This window comes from Falco biarmicus, chromosome 14 (assembly GCF_023638135.1).
Source record: "Falco biarmicus isolate bFalBia1 chromosome 14, bFalBia1.pri, whole genome shotgun sequence".
NCBI classification, from domain to species: Eukaryota; Metazoa; Chordata; class Aves; order Falconiformes; family Falconidae; genus Falco; species Falco biarmicus.
This window is the reverse complement of record NC_079301.1, coordinates 8,353,465-8,377,421: the sequence shown is the minus strand read 5'-3', so window position 1 is coordinate 8,377,421 and position 23,957 is coordinate 8,353,465. Positions and strand designations below refer to the sequence as shown.

At 39.1% G+C, this 23,957-nt stretch overlaps 1 protein-coding gene across 1 annotated transcript in view; it reads left to right on the top strand.

Moving 5' to 3' along the window:
* Positions 1–2,335: 2,335 nt before the first annotated feature.
* Positions 2,336–23,957, top strand: part of LOC130158708 (transmembrane 9 superfamily member 2-like) — a 33,562-nt gene continuing 11,940 nt past the window's right edge. The window contains exons 1-12 of the mRNA XM_056359621.1: positions 2,336–2,617; positions 3,126–3,193; positions 4,494–4,587; positions 6,399–6,526; positions 6,745–6,874; positions 9,134–9,261; positions 11,619–11,730; positions 14,169–14,248; positions 15,196–15,304; positions 19,713–19,845; positions 21,376–21,495; positions 21,672–21,729. Of these exons, the coding sequence (XP_056215596.1) occupies positions 2,351–2,617; positions 3,126–3,193; positions 4,494–4,587; positions 6,399–6,526; positions 6,745–6,874; positions 9,134–9,261; positions 11,619–11,730; positions 14,169–14,248; positions 15,196–15,304; positions 19,713–19,845; positions 21,376–21,495; positions 21,672–21,729 (1,427 nt within the window). The 5' untranslated portion in view covers positions 2,336–2,350. The remainder of the gene's footprint in view (positions 2,618–3,125; positions 3,194–4,493; positions 4,588–6,398; positions 6,527–6,744; positions 6,875–9,133; positions 9,262–11,618; positions 11,731–14,168; positions 14,249–15,195; positions 15,305–19,712; positions 19,846–21,375; positions 21,496–21,671; positions 21,730–23,957) is intronic.

The following is a 23,957-nucleotide window of genomic DNA, read 5'->3' as shown; positions in this document are numbered from 1 at the left end:
CTCTGCTTAGAAGAGTAAAATTGGTAACTCCAGGATTTATTAACATTCTGTTTATATGTACTGTACATGTAGCTAGATGGGATTAGCATGAACATAATTACATTGGAAACAGCATTTGAACATAACTGCTATAATTGTTTTAGGAACAAATTTTTCTATCCTTTGTCCTAAAAGGTATCTTCATCATGCTTCTTATCAAAACCTTACTTCCATTGCAAAATGGAACAGTATTTTAATCTATTCTACTACATAGTTTAAGTACGATCTTGCTCCAGGTTTAGTGAGACAGATTTTTTTGTCCTAGAATGGAGATTATATAATTCTTTTAATTCTTCCCTCTCCTCTTCCCCCCCCCCCCCCCTTTTTTTTTGTACATTTGAATTTTTATAGAAAAACTATAGAAATATTCAGGGAACAAACTGCAGTCTGAATAGAAACTAATCCTTATGCTTCATTCAGTAAGAAGTTCAAGGCTGAAGAGCTATAACAGTTTCTTTCACAAATGATCTCTCAACTTTGAATTTTCTGAGGTCTGAGTACTGGTCCCTACAGAATAGGGAACAGACTTAGATTGGATAACTGGGGAAACAGAGACCAGGAAAACTCTACCAACCTTTACAGAGAAGACAGTTGCTATCTAACTAGCACAGATATACTTGCCCTTGCATTATCATAGCTTAGAAAATTTTCCTTACATTTTTTAAAGTAGAAGAAATGCAATTAAGTATGTTACTTACAAACCCAATACATATAAACTGATCCCTTCGTACCTTTTCAGTGATAACCATAAAAATGAGCCCACTAGATGGGAGAGGTGGACAACATTCCATGAGGGTAATATTTCATGAATTTTTGTGCTATCTTTCACCTAAAATGTCACACTCCTGAATAAATCCTATGATGTTCAACAATGTAGTTGAATGTACACTACAAACTTGTTCACACAGTGGGCAGTACTCTGGATCTCCCTTGTACAATGCTGCATATTTTCATCAACCATGTTGGCCTTTTACCAACTTCATCATGCTTTGGCTTTAAACTGGATAAAGGGTTCAGGAGAGCTGGGGGATGAGGACTAATAAATACATAAATAATCTGATCACATAAGACTCATTCAGAATGAATAAAAAAGGGAATGTAATTTCCTCTAGAGATACAGTCCAGCTCTAATAACTGAAAAGATCAGTTTGATACTGTCATGACAAAGAGCAATTTACTAGGCAGCTGTCAGTTGGTAAGTATTTATAGAAATTCAGCATTTTTCCTCTGTAAAACTCAGACTAGAGCGGATGAGGGCAGCACAAAGTAATTGTTTCTGAGAGTGACTTTGTTAGCCATTTCTAAACTGGAACTCCCTCATGTGCTTCTCCCAAATCACTTGTTTGGGATCTAATTGTGGTCCCTTTTGGTTTAGCAATAGAAGGTGGACCACAGGTCACTAAGACATAGCTGGAGCTGCCTGAAATAACTACAGCTTTCCAGGCTCAGCTGAAAAGACACAGGCAAAACAATTATTATAAACCTTTTAGTCTTTCCCCTTTTGCCTGGTGCTGTCCTATGGTAAGAGCAACTCACTACTGATTGACGAGTTGAGTAAAATTGTTGGACCTGAAGGTTTTTCAGGAGTAATGCAAACATAATGTCACAGGTTGGAAACCTGAGTGGCAACAGCTTGCCTAAACAGGAAATACAGAGAAGATGGTGGAGGTGGTGTCTACCCAGTACCGACAGCAATGCCATTAGAGCCATGTCTTAGACAGTAGTATCTGTCTTGCCATGGTAGAACGGAGCTCAGCTCGTACCTGTCATTTGTATCTACCCAGCTTCTCAGACGGGTTTTGCAGCTGTCCCAGAGTGCTGATCCTACCATTGCCACCTGAACGAGCAGGCCTGGAGCTTGGCATCAGGTTTGTGGCACCATAGTGGCTGTGCTGTAGCAAGGAGCCACGGGACACTGGGAGCTGGTGCGCATCCTGCTGTTGTCGGCTGCAAACATCACAAGCTGCTGAACCAGGCATCAAAAAACTAATCAAATAAAATTCTTAAAAATTGCAGGATTGCAGATAAAGGTTGCAATACAAAATCTTGGATTTCCACCCCTAATTTTCTCAGCTGGTAAAATCCCATTTGAGTCTTCCTCTGCTTCGCCGGAAGCTAAAACCTGACAAGAGGTTCTGGTACAAGTCACTGCAGGGGACTTGGGGAAAAAAGGCTGAGGTGAGCGTGTAAGGCAAGAAGGGAAATCACTTGCCCAGCGAGACAGAGGCGACAGCCCGCCCAAACGTCCCGAAGCCAACGGCGGCCTCCGTGAGGGAAACAACCGCCGTGCCTCAGCGTGCCCTGCCTCAAGATGGCGCCCAGCGCCTCACCGCCTCACCGCGCAGGCGCCGTGGCCCCAACGCGATGTGACGCTGCCGCTACTGGCCTCCGCAAGGCGCTGGCCGGGGCGCTCGGGGCTGCGGTCTCGGCTCATGGTGCCTTGGTTCCTTCAGGCTGGAAGATGAGGCTGCTGGCGGCCGGACTGCTGCTGGTGGCACCTCTCTGCGCCGCCTTCTACCTGCCCGGCTTGGCACCCGTCAGCTTCTGTGAGGAGGGCGAGGAGAGCGAGGGCTGCAAGGTGAGAGCCCTCATGGGAGGGCCCCGCTCGGGCGCCCCCCCCGCCCAGTCGCGGAAGCCCGGAGCGGGCCCGTCCCGCGGCGAGCGGGCACCGCCGGGTACCCCCCGCCCTGCCGCCTGCGGGCCCGCGCGTTCTCCCTCAGGCGGCAGCCTTCGCTCTGGGAGCCCAGCCACCCCTAGCGCCCTTTTCCGTCTTTCACCCCGTGTTTTTTTCGGGTGAAAGCTTTCCCTTTTGCCGCTGAGCTTTCCGTTGAGCGCCGGGAGGGTCGCTGGCCGCTGCTGCGCCCCCCGCGGCGGCGGGGCTGGCGGGGGAGGGCGGCTGTGGCGCGGCCCAGCGCCGCCGCGGCGGCCGGGGCCTGTCACGGGTCTGTGGTAACTCCGCCGTGGGATAGCCTCGGAACTTGCAAAGGCGCTTGCCAGCTGGCTATGCCTTTGGCGTCGGCCACGCGTGTGTTTTCACAAGCCTGTATTTTCATACTTCTTCCTCCTCCTGCCCTTCCTTGTTTCAGTCGTTAATCGAGCTCTTCGTGAACAGACTGGACTCGGTTGAATCTGTCCTGCCCTACGAGTACGATGCGTAAGTACGTTGCAACAGGCTTCCAGAAGCGTTTGGAAAGTCTGTTCTCTGTGCAGCAGTGAAACTCCTGATACAGCACGCATGTTTCTTGCAAGCAGTGTTTTGGATGTAGGGGCGGAAGAGTAAATCCAGCGCTTGGTGGCAGGAACAAAATACATGGGTGTGGAGTGGATGAAGGCCACACCTGTGCCTCCTGACCGTCCTCTGTTATTGTTAAAGGCAAGGCTGCTGGGTTTCTGATGGGTGTGTATTTTTGAGCCCAGTACTAGAATTAGTGTTGAAAATTCTTCCTGTTAGTCAAATCTGGGAAGACAGGAGCTTTGTGTTCTTTGTTTCTGGCAACTAAAAGAAATTGGAAGAAGAGTTACTGTTATTTTTTTTCCTTTTTCCACCAAAGCTCTGTGTCTAATTGTTTTTTGTTTTGATTTTTGTCTGTGAAAACTATTATCTGCTTTTTCAGATATTTATAGGCCTACAAAGCAATGATACACAACATGATTTGCACTCTTGCTCTTGGGCATACAGAAAAGAGAAAAATGTAGGTGGTATACGTCTTATCCTGTGCAGTGCAACAGTAGCAGCAAGATCAGAGACTAGCTCAAAAAGCCGATTTTGTCTCTATTTTAATTCAGCTTTATGGAAGCCAATGAATTTAGGGCCACTTAAGGAGCAAAAGTACTTATAAGTGGTTCCCACCCCCGCACCTCCCAACCTACTACTACTCACATTTGAATAATGAATATCCAGAATAGGAGGCATGTTCTCTCTCCCATATTCAGCTGTTTCAGACTGTATGTAGTTGAAAAGAACTGCTGAATGGTGTTTGGCACTGTGGCACATCAATATTAAAAGTGCTTCCCTTGTTTGGAACATATTTCTGGTTAAATACTATTTGTAAAGACTCCTTTAAGATAGGATTGCGGTTGTTTTTCTGAAACCTTTTAGCAAGTGAAATGGACAGGCTGTAGCATAGTCTTCTTTTTTCCTACTATGGAACATTCTGTTGTTTTAGATTGCCATTTGAAAAGGGTGCTTGTACCAAGCATTGTACCTTTTGTTAAAGATACTTCAGCTGTGATACATCTTGGTTGAAAGAGATATCAAAGCAGATATATTTCTGTGTAATATACACCAAATTTCTTTGCAAAGGCACTCAAATTTTTACTAACAGTATCTGACCTGCCAAAAGAAGCATGAAAACTGCCATGTTAAAGGCATAACTCAAGAAATTGTTTTAGGCTCATCTTTAGACTTGTATGTCAATTAAAAATCAAAGGTAATGTTTTCCACTTCTTTCCAGATTTGACTTCTGTCAAGATACAGAAGAAAAGAGGCCATCAGAAAATCTTGGACAAGTGCTGTTTGGGGAGAGAATAGCATCATCTCCATATAAGGTTATTGTATCCCTTGAAGTTGATCTTGTTTAAATTTGATAACTGTCATTTTAATGACTGTAATACAGACATAGCTGAATATTTGATGATTGTGTGATATTTTTTTTTTTACTTTTTTCAATATCAGCCTTATAGTGTTTATGTAATAAAAACAAAACCCCTCCCACCAACCACCCCAAAGGCATCTTAGGGTGGCTAATTAGAGTTAGGAAGCTGAGCCAGTAATCGCTGTTCTTTCCTGTTCCTCTGTCATAGAGAAGTTCAGAAACTATAACTTAAGCAATTCTTTAACAGCTGTGTACAGGTTGTATAGTGTGTTAGGTGATCTGAAGTCATTATTTTTTAAAATGTAATGTTGGAGGCTGTGACTGGTGGTTCAAGAATTGTTTCATATGCTTGGTTGTACTATTGGGCAACTTCTGGAGTAGGAGGTGGAATTTGGGGCTCAGTTTCAGCTTTTCCCTGTTTGTACACACTTAGTACCTGTTGTCTAAAACCAAATTTTCATTGTTGATGCATGCCACTTGAAATCTGTAAAATAAATATATGGACGTGTTTTGTAGATTAGGTATGTAATAATTTTCTGTCTCATGCCCTGCATTAGCAATGACCAAATGGAGCGTCTCTAAAAAAGCTGTACAATCAGCTTGGGAAAATTATTAGCAGTAAAGAGATATGGTCAGATGCTGGCTCTTAATGCTTGAAAGCTATGCGCTTTTCAAAAGCAGTTTCCAGACTGGGATTTGATGGTGAAACTGGAAACTGGGCTGTGTTTGTATGCATGGGTTGCTAGATAATCCAAATACCTGTGAGAAAAAGAGGCAGTAGAGTTTATGAGTCTACTGCAGCTCAGCCATTAGGGACCTAGTCACACCTTTTCATAGGACTGTTAAGGAGGTGATGCCTCTTCCCTTGTGTAAACTGTTCCTAGAAGTCTCTTTTTCTTTGAAGCTCTGAGCTAATGTAATTTTAAGTCTTATGGCTGCTGGCCACAAGAAGCTTTTGAATATGTAGCATGATGGACCATTTGGGCTGGATACCCATGGAACAGATTATTATAACAATCACTTGTTTGAAATGGCTGCATGCTGCAGGAATTAGAAATTGCTGTTACTGGTTAGCACTTAGGCCTTGATAATGTTAGAATTTTAAGTCACATTTTAAGTATGTTAGCTCACAAACAGGTAAATCCTAACTGGGTTAGACTAGAAGTCTGATACACAGATGCGAGCACATTTGTGTTAGGTGGTGTCTGCACTCGGACTTTAGATCCTGTGCAACTTGTTGCATTTTTGGCAGCCTTGTCTAATAACTTAGTCATGGTGGGGAAACGCAGTTAAAATTAATGTGAAACATTCAAAAAGGGTGTAGTTAATCCTGTTTTAGCAGATGATGAAATTACAAAAATAAAATGGTAAAAGAAAAAAATAACTTTTTTACTAATTTTTAAGTTTCAGTCACTGAACCACAGAATGGTCAGGGTTGGAAGGGACCTCTGGAGATTATGTAGTTCAACCCCCTGCTAAAGCAGGTCCACCTTGGGCAGGTTGCACAGTCCTCAAGGTTTATCTGGGCTAGAATTTATCTGAAGAGAATTAATTTGAGCAATATTCAAGGGGATTACTGGTGCTGGATATACATAAATCTTGACATTTAAGTTAAAACTGTTATATGGGAAATTCTGGCTTTAGAAACTTCTAATAGCAAGGAAGTGAAGTATCTCAAAAAAGTCAGCTTTACTTAAAAAAAATCCTCTTTGGATTTTTGAAGCAAAACTGAAATTACTCTTTTTGTGTGTTTTTTTTAATCAGTTCACTTTCAAAAAGCAAGAAACATGCAAGAAAGTTTGCACAAGATCATATGACCCAGGAAACAGTGCGGATAAAAGCAAACTGGCTTTTTTGAAGAAAGGAATGCAGCTGAATTATCAGCATCACTGGTAAGCTGTGTGCTTGAGATTGGTGGGGTTTTTTGCTGCTTTTTTACATTGTTATTTATGTTCTAAGTGGTTGCTTTCTTCCTTCAATGTGATAGTTGTCCTCTACTGTGCATCTTGTGGGCAGTACTGAAAACTGTGTGTTACATGAATGTTAAATATCAATGTGAAATAAGGTGCATCCCTTGCTGAGGACGTGTTCTTTGATGATTTCTGTCTAGGATTATCGATAACATGCCTGTAACGTGGTGCTATGATGTGGAAGATGGACAAAAGTACTGTAATCCAGGATTTCCGATAGGATGTTTTGTTACTCCAGATGGTAGAGTTAAAGATGCTTGTGTTATAAATGTAAGTGGTGGAATTTCTTTTGTTAGTATAGCAGACATAATTTCATTTACAATTTTAATTTTAAGTTTTCTTTTCCTGAGAAAGAACAGATAGCCTTGTAAACATGGTTAATGTTCAGACATGGGCGTTGACAACATGGAGTGCTGCTTCTGTATGCGGTGTCTTGCTGGTACGATTGTCCAAAAAAAAAAGTTCATATATCTTTTGAGCAATATAGGTAGAGATGTAAACCAACTGTATTTGTGTCTAAAAGCCTTAGAAAATTGAGGGGGTTGTTCTGAAATTTCATGTGTATCCGTCCTTGTACCTATTCATTCTTTGTCGTATTTGCATGCAAGACTTTCTTTTACCCATTTCAGATAGAAGCTTTCTAGTGAAGACCTAGAAATGAGAGCTGTGCTCTAGTTGCAAAAGTTACGTCTAGCACAGTTTACAAGTTAAATGTGTCGAGGTTTTCCCAGATGGCTGGAAGATAACAAACACAGCTGTGACAAGGAAAGAATTATATTGACAACAACTTGAAATGTGTCAGTCATCCTGGGAGTTCCATGGTGAACTAGTACAGTTACAGATAATAGCGATACAGTTTTATCTGTCTTGGGGTGAGGTAGCACACTCCTCTCAGTGAGGGGGGAGCATTTGTGCTATGTCTCTGCTCTGCCATATGACTTAGTGTTCTTTTGCAGTGCAGTCAATTTATTTGTATTCAGCAGGTCTGGTGCTTCTTGGAAGTGATGCATTACCATGCATGTTCAGTTTACTCTGCAGTTACCTTCCAGCTTGGTAGGCTGGAAGTCCTGAGGCTCCCTAGAGTATTAAAAATGGTCTGTGAATTGAGTAACTTGTTCCAGTTGGGTGTTCAACTTGCTTACTTTAAGTGAGGTTGTTTTATGTGAAATTGATACTAGTGTATGTTGTGTTGGAAGCTATCTGATACACAGAAAGCAGTTGCAGCAAAGTCAGCAACTTGAATGAGAAGTTGATGTTTGTTGTTTTTTTTTATGGGGAGGCTTTTGTACATCAGCATCAATGTTGAATTCCCTAGTGAGTGCATAAGGAGCTTGTACTGCGTATCTATGAAGTGCTGTGCAAATTATGTATGCTAGCTGTGGCGTGGATGCTCTGCCAGTGTAGCTGTCATACCCAGTGTCAGTTTTAGTCTGTGACTTCTAATTGGGATGCGAATGTTGCATGGCACCATGCTAGAGGGGTGATTGTTACATGGGCAAATAAGAATGTAGCACAGTGGGTACAAGTGTAACCTCTGGGCTGAGTTGGGGAATGTCATCTTTCAGATGTATACCCAAATACCTATTCCAGCAGACATAATTATCTTTAAAAATGGGGGCATCATGCAATGGCAGAACTACAGTTCATCCTCACACTTATGCAGCTGGTGAGCTATATTATTGCTTCAATTGCTGCTTTGGAAAAGGAGGAAACAGGTAGCTAAAGATAGGGTTATAGTATGGCACAGGTATGGTTCTAGTCTTCTCCCGATGGGAATCTTGATCATAGTGAAAGAAGAGCAATCCAGATAAATTTAATGCAGGACACCTTCATATTTTGCTGGGGGTGGGGGGGCAAGGGATGAGGTTGTATGGCAATTGGAAAATGGCTAATATACACAATAAATTGAGGAATTATTTTACTTGGAAACTCAATGAGCAGTCTGTTATCCTGGTCCCCTAATACAAATCAAGGTTTTTTTTAACAATGACAGTGTCGAGGAGAAAAGAAAATCCAAGCCAACTTAATTGACTCTGGTGTCATCTGAGCTTTATATAGTTTTTCATAATTCCAGATTCTGAAAGGATAGGAATGACAAAGCAGAATAGCTACTGAAAGTTTTTTTTTTAAGCAGAACCTGGTTTGTAAGCTTTGGTAGCCGGAATGTCTACCAGGAAAATTTTGGGAGGAGGGGGCAGGGAGAAATGGTGAATCTGAATTACTTGTACCTTGAATATATACTTCTTCAAACTTGTTTTGGCAGCCTTGTGTGGTAAATACAAAAATGGTGTCAAATGCATTTAAGTTTTCCTAGTAACACAGATGTGATGCTTTATTATATACATTTGTATTTATATAATACATAGAAAAATATATAAATATTTTATACAGGTGTATTAAAAGTAAATATTGAAGTATTCCCCCTCCTTTCTTGCTCCTTCATTGGACAGTGGTCTCATTTTAAAGTTCTTGACTGCTTATGCCCTCTTTGTTGGAGAAGTTTCTCAATCTGTTGATGGTATTTTGTAGTCAGAGTTTAACAAGAAGAACACTTTCTACCTCTTCAACCACGTTGACATAACGATCATGTACCATAGTGGGAAGGATGAAAACTGGCCTGGTGCGAGACTGGTGATGGCAAGACTGAGACCGCAAAGGTAATGTGTATTAAAGCAGCAAGCTGTAGTACTAGGGAGTCCTAATAGTAGTTGTAAACTTAGAAATGATACTTGGTGTCCGTAAGTTCTGAGGAACTGGTTACTTTGACTTCTGATAAAACTCTCAGTATACTGGTTCGTGGCTGGAACTATTACAAAGAGAGCAGTTCCACGACCTTAACGTTGCTTTTAAAAATGTTCCCCAGAGTCTCTCCTGATGGGAAAACTGTTTATGCAGACTCCTAGAACCTGACACAAACAACAGAAGCTTTTTCATGTGTTTATTGATTTGCATCTGGGTGTGCATTACTTTCTTTTAAAATACATGTTTTCAGATACACTGAGAAACATCCTTTAACTGAGAAAGTTTCCCATGTCATCTCTCTTACCGTTGCTGCATTGTGTCCCAGTTGTACTTTGTATGAGTGTACAGTACTTGTACAGGTGTACTTTTTCCTGTGTTAGTTCAGATACTAAAGTACAGGTAAAATATCAGGTTAGTACTGATATTCAGAACAGCAGAAGATGACAACCGATTTCCTAAGACTTTCTCGAACAGTAGTTTCTGTGTTGGTCGGGGAGGAGATGCAACAATTCAGAGGTCAGAAACAGACTGAAGCAATTGCTTTGGCCTCTTGTCAGTTTGTTCATGCTTGGTTCATACTTACCTGTATTTGAAAACTACAATCTGTTTATAAAATATCAAAGCAAGTTGTGTTGGTTTTTTTAGCTAAGCTCTTTTTTATACAGAGTTAAGTACGTTCTTAAATTACACTCCTCCAGTTTTGCGAGTCATACAGTCATGTATGGTACAATATGACTCGGGTATACTGTTTTTTTCTGTTGCAATGGTACAGTGTGTTTTTAGTGAATTATACTTGCTATGCAAGTTTTTTCCTTCCGTTTACATATGCTCCGAGGTAGTGGCAAGAAGATTCTACCAGTCTTTTCCATTCCTGATTAACGCTTTATCAATAGCATACAGAGTGGTTGAAAATTGGGAATTTGTCTTTTCACTAGTAGTGCAGACCACAAGGGGGCACAGTTAGGTTGCACATAACCTCAGTTCTGTCAGTCTCTGACCTGGTGGTTCGCTTGCTGCTTTGCTTCAGCCTTGCTCTCCTGAGATGGGGAGTGTTTGTGGTTGGAGCACCAGGGTTGGAGAACCCTGAAAGGCTCATGAAGGTTTTTGCTACCTTGTGGCTTGATTTAGTTGTTGACATACAATAATGCGTGTAAAGTAGAATTACCTAAATTGGGTATATACAACTTGGCCAAGAGGCTGTGAGAGGGAAGCTATTTTCCAGTGTTAGAGGAGGTTCACAGGAGTAAATTCAAGCAAACTTTAAGGTTTCTTTGACACTGTGCTTCTATAGCTGCAGTATTTCTAAGATACTACAGGGAAGGGTTTATGTATTTGAAGTTTATGTAGGGTAAAAAAAAAAAAAAAAGATAATAGTAATTAAAAAAAAAAAGATAATAGTAATTAAAAAAAAAGACACTTCCAAATCTACCAAAATAAAATAAACACCCTTTTCCTTATGAAACTTGAGGGAAGGTGAGAACCTGTGGGAAATTGCTAAGAAATTCTCAGTCTTCCTTACTGACGATCACACAGTGAGGCTGAGTCCCTCACCAGTAACACAGTGTTGTTAAAACGGGAAAGAGAGGAATGATGGCAGAAAAGGGATATTTTATGTTAAAACTTACAATCTTACCAGGTAAAGATCTCCAGACTGCAACCCGGTTAACCATGCAGTGCTTTAGCTTAGGGCTAGGACTTCATTTTGATGATTGCAGAAGGTTGGGTAGGGTGACACCACATCTCATGACCTTTAGAGATCTGTGCTTCTCATTTCCCATACACTTTGCAAACAACTTTACCTATAATGTTCTCAAATACCTAGAAGTGTGAACAGATATTAATTGAATATAGGATAGTGATCCAAGATCCAAATCACTAGGGTGCTTTCTGTGGATTTTTTAGCTCTTGCTTGTGAAAAATAGTATTCAGTTCTGGTGTGGCTTTAAGGCTGTTAGAAAAATTCTGAATAATGATACCTAATTGTATATGTGATTTTATTTATCTCTTATTATCTCTAGCTGCAAACATAAGTGTTAATAAAAATATATTTTAACATCTTTGACTTTTGATAGAACAGGAAACAGATTCTCAAAGAACTTGAATAGCTGGTACAAAATTATATACACAGCTCTCCTTGTTGGTTTGTGGTTTGGTGGTTTTTTTTTTCTTTTAAGTAATTAAAGCAAGTTTTTATTTCAGAAAAGAATTTGTGAAAATTCATCCTGTAGAGCATATGCAATTATATTTGACTTTTTTTTCTTCCTCCCCTTAGCTACAAACATACAGATGAGAACAACTTAAGTTGTGAAGGTCCACCTATGGAGATTCCTGGAGAATTCACCAACAAACTGAATTTGATCTACACTTACTCTGTGACATTTGAAGTAAGTATTGAATCTGTTACATGAATATGTAATTCCCCAAAAGAATGAAATCAAGACAATTGGATAATTTGCTAATAGTCATAACTGGATTAAAGCAGTGTAAATTCCATAAGGATGGTCTTGTGAAGCACTTTCCCCAAAATCTCTTACTTTTCTATTAATGTAGTTTGACACTTGGAATGTATAAATAAAGGTGCTTTTTTTTTTTGCCCTGTTTTATTACTAATAGAAATAGAGGTAGTAGGTTGAATAACTGCAAGAGTTGTCTTCCTTGAGGTATGCTCTATTTTTTTCAGTTCAGTCAGGATACTGAAAGTCTTGTGTTGAAGAAAGGTTTGTATTATATTTGGAGGCACTTTTGTGTTACAATATGCTAAAGATCAATATTTAAAGCTCTTTTTTTTTGTAGTGAAGTTGCAGGTGTTGTCTCATTTTCCATTGTTTTTATTCACTAGCTTTTTTTCAAGTAGGTGGCCTTTCAGAGTCAATACTCTAATGTCTACTAATACTCTCATGCTTTATTCAGCCTATTATGACTTAGGAGGAAACTAGACTTTCTCGCAACTGGGTCTTTACCCCAGCATGGAAAGTGAGCCTCCGTGGGGGATGCGAAAGATTTGATTCAAGCTGCTTCAAACCTTGGTACTTTGGTCCCAGTCTGTCCCAAAAGCATGGTTGTTTTTCTGATGTAACGCACCAATCTTACTGGATTTGGCTTGAGACCACCAGCTTATTTTGTATAGGCAGTCAAGCAGCTGTCATACGATAACAACTTTTATTCTACCAAATTGAATTTGATTTGAACCAGTGACCCGGAGGTGTGAGGCTCTATATCCCGTTACTTTTCCCTTGAGACACCCAGTCCTCCTCAGACTCTCCAGTTTTACTACATGAATGAGCCTCCTGTCTTTTAACATTGGTGTTCAAATGAGGATGGATTGCCATTTGGAGTTGCAGCGTGAGCGGTGCTGTGTCACCCGTGGGGCTTCCAGGTCCCCGCTCCCTGTCCCATGGGTGGGGAGCAGCTGCCGTGGGCCCTGTGCTGCCGGCTGGCACTGGGCACATCTCGGTCACGGGCCCTTCAGCCCTGCTTGCTTTCTCCGCTGCCTGGGACCCTGCACTTGAAATAATACCTGCTATGTTTTACTTTTCATTACTAGTTTCAACAGAACTTAAAAGGGGAGCAGTTATCAGTGTTTCACAGTATCTTTAAATAGGAGAACATTAGTTTCAGTAAGCCCAAATATGTAAACTAGTAAAATGCGTAACTGTTTCATTGTCCTTTCCAGTATGGCAGCTGACTTCTGATAAAAAGCTACATTGTCTGCTTTAATTCATTGAAATGGGTGAGGTATTCAGCTCTGTGTATGTGGAAAGTATACATGTTTGTGCCTCTAATGTTTAATACACAAGTACACAAAAATGTAGGCATGTGAGCAGGTTGGTACTCAAGTAACAAGCTTTAGAACCACACTTCTGAAACTGTCCCAACTACCTGTGAACTACTGATTGGGCTGATAAAGAACAACTTACGGCATTTCGACTACCTCGTTGGTGCATTTCTTCATTGTTACATGTTCTTGAGCCAAAACATGAATCGGAACTAAAAAATTCTAGGCTGGAGACATGGTCTAAATTTTGAGAATTATCTGTACAAACTTACCACCTGGTGAATAAATGGAGAAGTTCAGCAGGACTTCATGCCAGTGAGGAGACAAAATTTGTTAACGGGGCAGCAGGTGTACATCTCATGAGAGAAGCTGTAGAGAGCAAGGCTTGGGGATCAGAGAGAACCATCACTTGTACAGCTTTCACATGAAGTGTTTAGAGGAGGAGATAGAAGGGAATGGAAGTGTCTTTCAAAGGTGAAAGTTGTTGAATGATTTCCTCTTAAATCCTTCAGAGGGGTATCTGGAAATGAAAGTTGTCTGCCAGGAATCAGAGTGGAAAGTAGTCTGTATCAGACAGCATTATGACAGGGAGCAAAGAAGCCTGTGCTAAATACATTAAAGATGGCAAGAGAGAAAAATTCCAGGGGAAACTAGAAACATATTCATAGAGTATGTTTAACAAAGTTGAAGTTTCAGTATCAGTGTGCTATACTGGGAGTATCTTGTAGTGATGGCATGATTGGTTTTTAGCATGTGTTTGGCAGCTGCAGGCAGCTACGTACCAAATTAGGGAAAGATGAGGCTTAGAGAAGCTGCAGTTGAGGGTGGAAGATGTGGATAGGAGATTTTGGTGAACAAGATATTCCTTGAGAGACTCAAGAGATGAATTAATGCAAGAGGGAGATTTAACATCCAGGGTCGGTACCAAGCTTAGGTATTAATGCTGAATGGAAGGTTTGTGGAGGAGATTTGATGTGCTTATTCCTTCTCAGAGACCGCACCAAACTTGTACTTGTTTCTGTTAATTGCCGTTTAATTTCTTTATAGGAAAAGAATAATATTAAGTGGGCTTCCAGATGGGACTACATTTTGGAGTCAATGCCACATACAAACATCCAGTGGTTTAGGTAAGATTTGCATTCTTTCAGTGAATAACCCTGTAGGGGAGCACAGAGATTTCTTATTTGTGCTGCTAGGAATGTATAACTTCAGCTGTGGTAGAACAAAGTCTGTTAGTTTTCAGGCAAGAAAATGTTCTTGTTTTCATATGTGAAGTAACTTTTATCAGTCTTCCATCTCTTGGGAGCAACTGCAGTATTGCATTTCACCAAAGGAATGCACTGTTAGTGTACAAAAGAAAAGCAGCTTCCATCGTTTTATTTTATCATCTCCATTCTGTAGAACTTTTGACACATTGCTGCTCTGCAGTGTTCCTGTTGTTACTGTCTGGCTTTCTCTGCCAAGTGAGAGGTACATATGTGTACTGCGTGTTTTGTACTCGGCAGCTGCTTACAGTAAAAAGAAGGGCTGTTTTTGTGAGTAAAAAGTATATGAAAAGCTCTTATATATTTCCCTCTGTACCATGGAAATGATATCAAGTATGTAATTTATGTTGAAATGTTAATGTTTTGCAATATAAAATGTTTGAAAAGGCTAATCTGGTTAAATATGTCTCTACAAAATATTAAATGGCATGATATAGATTTCATTAGTTGATAGTTATAAAGTCTTGACAAAGTCTGCTTTAAGAGCTGTAGCTGTTTCACTAGAGAAATCACTTCTTAGCTATGTAAGGGGAAAATAAAAGCAGTATGTAACTGTTTTGAGAATTAACAATATATTATGGAATATTGTTCTCACTTCTTTCTCCTAAGAAGTCATATATGTACACAATTTAAAACAGTCTACTGTCTCTGGGTGGGAAAATACTAAAAGGTCTGAATTACTTTAACTGTAGATATTCAGACTTTATTTATTCCTCAGATTTGAGCTGTACATGTATGTGGTATGCATTGGCGTGAGTGTCCTGAAACCTGAATATGGATTGAAAGTTTGACTTCTTCTTTATCTGCAGTATAATGAATTCCCTCGTAATTGTTCTCTTCTTATCTGGCATGGTGGCTATGATCATTCTGAGGACTCTTCATAAAGATATTGCAAGATACAACCAGATTGACTCTTCTGTGAGTAAGATTTACAGCTTCCACATGAGCACATTTTTCTGGTAATAGTGCTGTCTACCAATTAGTTTTGAATCAGTCTAAAGAGATGTGTAAATACCAAGAATCTGATACATGCTAATATATGTGGGGGTTAAAAATAGCTTTATTGCTAGTTCAGCTTTTCTAAAGCAGGAATACATGGGCAGATGTGACAGTCGTACTTTTCTAGCATCGTTCAATGAACTTGTAATGTGCGAGGACATACTTCAGATTTTAGAAGTATGTGGAGTGATTCACAGAAACTTTTTGGTAGTGAAAAAACTTGTATTTGAAATGCAAGTCCCTTTGTTCCAAGGCCTTAACCAAGGAAAGCCTCTTTTTTTGATAAATACTTTCACAGTGCCAACAGCCACAAGACACAGTGCAGACATTGAGAAGTGTTCTGGTGCTGGTTCACCAGCAAGATGCGGCGGTTTCTCCAGAGTCGTATGGTTGCATTGTGCAGTCAGTCAGGTCATGTAGCTGGTGGTATGACGCTGACCTAAGCAGCCAGTGTTTTATTTAGGGAATTTCCATCCTTGGAGATACGGACATGGTTCTGGGTAACCTGCTGTACGTGGCCGTGCTTGAGCAGGGGAGTTGGACAAGATGACTTCCAGAGGTCCCTTCCATCATCATCTGTTGAGTGATTCTGTGCCACCTAGGATTATATGTAAGATTCCTTGTCAACGCAGCCCTGTTTTAAGTAATGTTATGTAGCCTTAGTGGAAAGGACCTGCACTGTGTCTGTTGCAGTGACATTTGTAATGCAGAAGCAAAGACTTGCTACCCACTTTGGCCTATTTTGTCTAAATATTTGTCTAAAACTGCATTTTATAGTCTGAACAACCAAACTTGTGAGGAGAACAGTTATTTTTGATCACTGTTTTTTTCCCTTGTTAGGAGATCAGGCTTAAAAGTGCTGCAGACAGGTATTGTCCCCCCACTGTAATGAAGCTGTGTTAGGAAGCTCAGTTGCTGCAATTTTTCAGATTCCAAGGTGGTGTTTCGTTATAGTAGTTTGTAGCGTGCCTTGTCCAGAAAGGAAGTGTGTTAGCATGTGACTTGTGAAGTTAGGAAAGTTTGTGGTCTAAATTTCATGAGAAGTGTGATGCTATGCAACTTCATAAAGCAAAGTGTTTTTTTTAAAAACCCCGATGACAGATGATTATTGCAAAAGGATCAAAAATTAAACCAACGACTAATAATGGAGTGAAATCAGTGTGAATATCAGTAGTTTTGCTAAATGTTAGGGGAGAGATTGATTAAGATAGACTAATACAAATTGATGTTGCCTTTTGTCTGTGGCTAGAAAGTGTGATGAAATCATATACTTTGTCTGCAGTTAGGAAATTCTAATATTGCAGTTTATGTGCAAGACAACTTACGATCTCTAATTGTGTTAGAACTACTTTGTGTGTGTGTGTAAATTACGTTGTGAGGTTTTTTTAAATACAATTCTCCTGGTGATCACTGTCAAACAGAGCCTGGTTTGTCTAACTTAAGGTAGTGACTGAAGCTTGTTGCCATCTGACTGAACCTGTTGGAAGTTTTTTTGAAATACGTGCCTCTTAAAATGGGAAGGGGGCAGGCCTCTACAGTGGCTTGCTGCCTTGGTGGAAGAGAATATAACTGACTGTGCGTTAAAGACTTGACCAGTAAGTAGACTGTGAGTGAAAGGCCGAGTAAAAATTACTCTTTGTCATTGGTAAAAGTGGTATCTGCAAGCCAAAGATGAAAAATAATGTCAGATACTAGAAAGGCTTGAATTTTCACTGTTGTTGCTATCTGTCTGGATAAAGAAATACTTTAAAATGCACAAAAACGTTTCATATTGAAACTAAAACATCCATCTGAAAGTATTTTATTCTTCTATGTGGTTTTGATATTTAATATCTTTTGTTAATGCAAATTCAGTAAAGTGGAGGAATTTTTGCACATCTTATAACTGATCGTTTTTGCGAAGCTCCTGTTTGATCTTTCAATTAAATTATGTTCAATATCTTATACTGTGTTATCCTTATTGGTCATTCTTAACGTGCTGAAGAACATGACCTGTAGAAGCTTGGTTCATTTTTATGGCTAACAGCAGGGATAGGTGTGACTTTCAGAAAACCACACTTTTTTTATTTTCTTGCCAGTTGTAAGACACTTAAAGACCTGTTTGCACTTCAAGGAACTGATTTAAAAAGATGTGAAGTAATTGTGCAGAAGAAGACCTGGGCTGAGGAAGCTGCAGTGAAGCAAGTTAATATCTCACACTTAGGGAATGCTGGTGCTTCTACTTGAAAAGAGATCAATGCACAAGCCAGTAGTTGTGGTCTAAGTATATGCATTTAATGTTCAGCTAATACCTTTTAGCAAGATGTAGATTTAGTGAGTCATACTTTAATTAATGAAGTGTTTAGAAATCATTAGATTACTTCTAGGGTGTTAGGACTACGAGAAGATTCCTGAGCTGCAGAGAATTCATGTCAATATATTTTCAACAGTGAAAGGTAAAACTAGTCTCTTTTTTTTTTGTTTTGTTTTTGTTTGTTTGTTTAATTTTTGACCATGACTGCTTGAGTGTAGAGGACTTAGATCTTTGTTAGAGTATTTTGAGAACTAGGCTAAACTTATGGGTAAGATGAGGATTACTGCACTTTGCTAAAAATTAGGCTAAATTTTAAAATATTGGCCAAGAATCATAAGCGTATTTTTAGTTTTTCCTGAAGTATTTTTTTGTAACTATAAAGTATAGCTTCCTACTTGGATTAGTTGTACAGTTCTTGTCCTTTGAACGTTAAAGGTTAGCAATATAAAATACTACTGATTTCTTTAAACAAAAGTCTGGAAAATACTTTGTCTCATAGCTAATTGGCCTGTAATAGAAGAGTTTTATTAAAAATCAGGCTTTGAGACAAACACTGTGGCCCATAGGCCCGTAAAAGATAAATCAGGGGTCTCGATCTGCCAAGCTTGTTTTCTGTCTATTTTTTCTTAAACAAAGATACTTACTATGTAGCTGTATGTTTTAAAGTTTGTGTTAGAACCAGAGGGTGTGTTTTGAGTGCATTTGCCAGATTAGGTGTTGATAAGAAATCCAATACCAGCCATTCCAAATTTGTACAACGCTTTCCTTGTTCTGTCAGGAACTAAAGTACTAAGCATTTACTTCTGCTTAGTGTTCACCATTTTGAAAACGGATAAAGATTTGCTTCAGATGGTAACCTTTTAAATTCTTTCATTCTTCACAACTACCTAGGGAAAATCTTTTCTTCTGTCTTACTTTGACAATTTTCTCATTGTCACAATTAGTTCAAGTTCAGAAAAATCTGAACTTTATGCTTTTTTAACCAAGCAAACCTTCCTTTACTGGAAGAGTGCTGGTGTATTGAAATTATACCTAGATACCTGGTATAATTGTCTTTGCAGGCACAGTCTGGGGTTTTTTGTTTGTTTGGGTTTTTTTAATCAAATTTTATATTAGTTTAATAGTTTTCAGTTTTTGTATTAGTATATCAGACTTCTGAGAGTAAATTCTAGCCAGCAAATGAAATCTTTTGCTAAAAAAAAAATAAATAAAAAATTACTTAATCTGTCACAAGTTAAGATGCTGTTATGTCAGTGGCCAGTTTGGTCTTTATTCTTTCTTGCCTTATTTTTTTGTGTACTGTAATTCTAGGGGTAAGAAGTTCATTAAACTAAACTCGGTACTCCTAGGTTGAATTGAACGTGTAGTTTGTAACGTTGTGAGGAAGAGAGTGGTAGTCTTGGCATGTTGTTTACTGTTTGTGGTCACGGGTGTGTGTTTGGGTTTTTTTTGTGAGGGAAGATGTGCGAGTGACTTTATTTAAAAGTTTTATTCTTCAGCAGTGGTTCCTTAGAGCTGCTGGACTGAGATCCCTCCCGTGCCACCCATCCATTCACCTCTGGCAGTGGGATAAAGATTGTTGGTACTTGCCCCCAGTGATTCTAGGGAGCAAACTTCCTTCTGGAGTACAGAGACTATTTTATTCTTTTCCAATGTTGTCATTGAGACTGATGTTCTTTGTAGTGGAAGCAAAAAAGATAAATGCTTGAAGTACGTTGCAATGCTATAATCTGAATTAAATTAAATTGAATGCTGTTTTTGTTTAAATTTAGAATGATGTAATTAGCCAAACCATATAACGTTTTGGTTTTTTTTGCTTTGAGATGAAGATTTTCTTGAAAAATCCTGCCTTTTTCTTTCACTGAACCATTAGGGGGTTATAAAATCAATGAGTGATTCATTGGATGCAGTTAGTCAGTCTTTGGATCTAAACTGGAAGCCAATCAAACTTTAAATGTATATTTTACATCTTGTTTGTGTTAATTCACTACTGCATTATGTATCTTTGCTAAAGACTTTGTTGATTTTATACAGGAAGATGCCCAAGAGGAATTTGGCTGGAAGCTGGTTCATGGAGATGTATTTAGACCTCCAAGGAAGGGAATGTTACTCTCTGTCTTTTTGGGCCAAGGAACGCAAATTTTCATTATGACATTTATTACTTTATGTAAGTAACTTTATTAAGGTGATATTTGTGGTGCAATATATTATTAAAGGTGATAGAAGCCTTCTTTTGGAAATGAAGTCCATCCGTTAGTAAAATAAAATATTAGTGCTGTTAATACACTATATATAGTAGTACTATTAATTAACCTTAATCTAGGTAGTTTTAGTAACACTGTTAAACAGAAGCAGTTTGTCATGATGTAAATTATCTAAGGATCCAGTAGTGCAAGACACCTAATCAAAGCTGTAATGTTCTCGGAACACTTTCTGTCTAATACGTTTGACACAACAGTCTGCAGCCATGCAGAAATAAGAGCAAGAATGAATGCCAATGAAATAATACTGACACAAAACTGAGATATATGAGAGCCTACCATAAATAGCTATATATACATGCGATGATGTAACCTGTCGCAGGTTGATGGTTTATTATATGTTATCTATAAAGTATATGACAATTCATTTTCTTACTGTACAGCAGAATTGGGAAGTATACTGATACTTATTACAAAGGAAGGTTTTTTTTCTGATTTCTGCTCTCCAGGTTTTATTCAGACTTTTTGGTCTTTCATAGAGGAGCTGCTTCATTTCTATTCGTTACGTGTTGCTGTAAGATTATTAGAATTTTCTTGATGTGCTTGTCTTTCAGTGTTGATCACAACTCTTTGTAACTTACTTAACTGTGATAGTTTCCTGTAGCGTAGAAAGAAATTAGACAGTGGGAGTCCTTTTTCTGTTAAAAAACAAAACTCCCTACTAGAGGTCACTGATGGACTCCTTTTCTGAGAATATCTCCAGGCTGGCCTCTACAATTAGTTTGGGCACGGGCAGCCTTCTTTAATAAAAGAGGCTTATTTTCAAGTTAGTGCATTCTTGACTGGAGTGTTGTCCATCATAGCGGCTGAGAGTCTTTTGTGGAATTTCAAGCAAGTGACTCATACCTCCTAAGATCTTACGTCTTCACACTTACTTCTACCTTAAAAAAGCCCAATAAACAAATATTCCCCCCTCTGCTCCCCACCCCCCAAAAAAACCCCAACCCCAAACCCCTAACAACTTCCCTGCACAACAAAAAAACCCTTAGTGCTGTTGAAGTTCTTGGTTTCTTCAGACCTGCTGTCCTCGGGTATCCTTTATGCCACATATTAAACTTCTGTTGTTACTTAGCATGCGTAAGTATTGACCACGTATGTTTACAGGAGGACTGTAAGATTTTGGAAGCACAGTTTTTCAGGCTGAAGTTTGGTTCAGATTCATTATTTATCTCTGTGTGGCGTTTTATTTTTCCGTCTTTTGCTCTCGAGAAACTTTCTGTTTAAAAGATGAGGTGGAAATAAATAATACATTATTTTGAATGAAAAAATGACATTGGGAGTATGATCATGTGATAGGGCTGTATGAGATCTTATGCACATAAAACTTTGGTAGTTTTAATTTAAATATCTGGTAGTGAAAGGGATAAACCTGTTCATATGTGTTAATAGGGAATTTTGATGTGCCCACAAATGACTAAATCTTTTCGTCTCTTTAGTCCTAGCTTGCCTTGGTTTTCTTTCTCCTGCCAACCGTGGTGCTTTGATGACCTGTGCAGTTGTATTGTGGGTCTTACTGGGAACTCCAGCTGGTTATGTGTCTGCTAGAATGTACAAGAGTAAGTACATGTGTGTGTTTAATGTGACACAGCATGTTAAATTCAGAATTTTTGGGCTTAATATAAACCTCAATCTGGAGCAGGTGTCTCAGACAACAAATCTGCATCTTGCTGCCATACTGCAAAACAGTTGGAAAAAGTCTTGAACTTAAAATTGTTTTTACTTTTTCCTTCAGCATTTAGAGGCGAGAAGTGGAAGACAAACGTTTTGCTTACAGCTCTGCTTTGCCCTGGGTTAGTATTTTCTTCTCTTTCTTTCCTTTATTCTTAAGTATAAATGAATCCTAGGTGGGAAGGAGTGGGCAAAAAAAATGAATTGTTTGTGTGATTATTTTCTTTAATGTTATTAAGTTGCTGTTCCTTTTGTGTATTGCCCTTCTGTGAATATAAAGAAAAGAATTCTGAGGAGCTGAAGCCCAGGACTCTAGAACACAGCTTCTTAGCATCTTGTTTTGTAATCAGCTGTGGGGCTAAGAGGGGTGATGTAGCTCTTGCAAGGTAGTGTCACAGCCTTTGAGAATTGCTGCACCAGAACATGAGGCATAGTGATGGGGTAATTCCAATTTGTTATCACAGCACTCGGTATGTTCCAGGTGATCCTGTCTTAACTGGTAATAGGTATGGACACCTTGTTAGGAAGTACATGGTTTTGTAGTAACCTTGTAGTGTCTGGAGTGCTCTTCTTATAAGTAGGGAGGCAGCCCTTTAGGCAGAACCTCTGTTACCTTAGTTACAGTATCAGTGTTTTCTTGTAACCATGTTATGGAAAAGGACAGAAGAAATATAATTTAGGTGTGGGTTTTTTTCTTAAGTAAATGGCTATACTAAACAGTAGATGTTTATTATGCTTCTGGGTGAGAATGATGCAGAGATTCTCTTAAACTGGTAATAATCTTGTATAAATTTAGGTAGTGTCCAGTTTTGGATATGACTGTAGTGTATATCATACTATGGTCAATACTGTTGTGCTTGGGAAGGATGATAGCTCTCCTGCCTTTTGTTTTCTCATAGCTCTTAGACATTTTGTGAGAATTAGGTCAGTGAAGAAAGGGAGCAGAAACTTCCTTCTGCAAGTCTACTGTTTTTCTTGGTTGCAACTTTGGGTACATGAAGCTATCTTGTGACAAACGATCTTGACAAAAGTTGAGGAGAAGGTTATAAATATTTTTTTAAGGTGAAAAAGCCCTGCAAAAGCCCAGAATGAATAAAACATGACTTGGTTTCAACTAAAGTAGAATTTTATCAAATTAAATGTAATGCATTTGATAACAACTGAGTGTAGTATTTCTATGAGGAAATCTTATTTCTAAACAAAATGTGCTTCAGTCTCCCTGCTGTCATTTAGATATTATCATGAGAGAGAAGAAAATATTTATCAGTGGAAAAATATCATGCTGATTATTTAAACTCCCAAATAAATTAAGTTTCACAGAGGAAGTAAAATGTTTGGGGGTGGTAGAATAGGAACAGATGTCTTGATTATGCTATGCTAGTTCAGTGAATTTGCATAATATCATAAACAGCCTGAGGCCATTATAGTCTCAGTAGACTGATGGGAATTCATATTTGCAGTACTTTTTTCTAATTTTGGAGGGGGTAAAGTGGGGTCTGTGTTATGAGCTTGGATAGATGATAAAGATTAGCAAGACTCCTAAAAATGGATTTGATTTTTATTTTTTGTTGAACAAGATGCTTACAGCAGGGGTCGCTTGGGTGTGCTTATTTAATAAGTCTATTCCCCCAAACAGTTTTGGCAAGTGTAAGGCCTCTCCTAAGAAAAAAGGAGCCTATTGCTCTGATCCTCCATACTTCCTTTTTAAATTAAATACAGTAGAGGATGCATGTTCACTTCAGGGCAGTTTAAATTCTGCCTCAGGAACACTTTTTTTTTTTAACAAAACCCAGATAATGGTGCACTTCACAGGGGCCCTTCCTGAGGCTGAGTTTTCTGTGATGCATCTCTGAATCCATGAATAATGGCAATTTAAGCAGGCTTTCATGTGGGGCTCCTTTGCAGTACATTTTGCTTTGTTTTCAGAACGGGTGTTTGAAATCTTCATCATATGTCTTGGAGTTGTTTCCTAGTGTTTTCCCAGGATGTTTAGAAAGTGAGGTAGATGCGCTTCATTGGGGAGGGCAGAACAGGTCTGGAGACATGTCATGACTGATGCTGTCTTTAAATCCTCCAAAGGTGTGGGCTACTTAGCTGTAACTCTGTGAGGTGTTAATACAAAAATTCTTGTTGTAGGAAAGAGCCCTCTTTAATCCACGCTTCTGCTATCATGTTGCTGTGACACATGCTGCAGCAGGGTATATGTTTGTTGTAAGAGTGATGTGTGGCTTCCTAAATCTGAGACTTTGTTACCACTGCATTTTTTTCAGAGGGAATTTACTGATAATAAAAGAATTAAATGACTGGCAATAATAGGAAAGGTGATTCAGCTAAGAGGGTTTTCATTAGT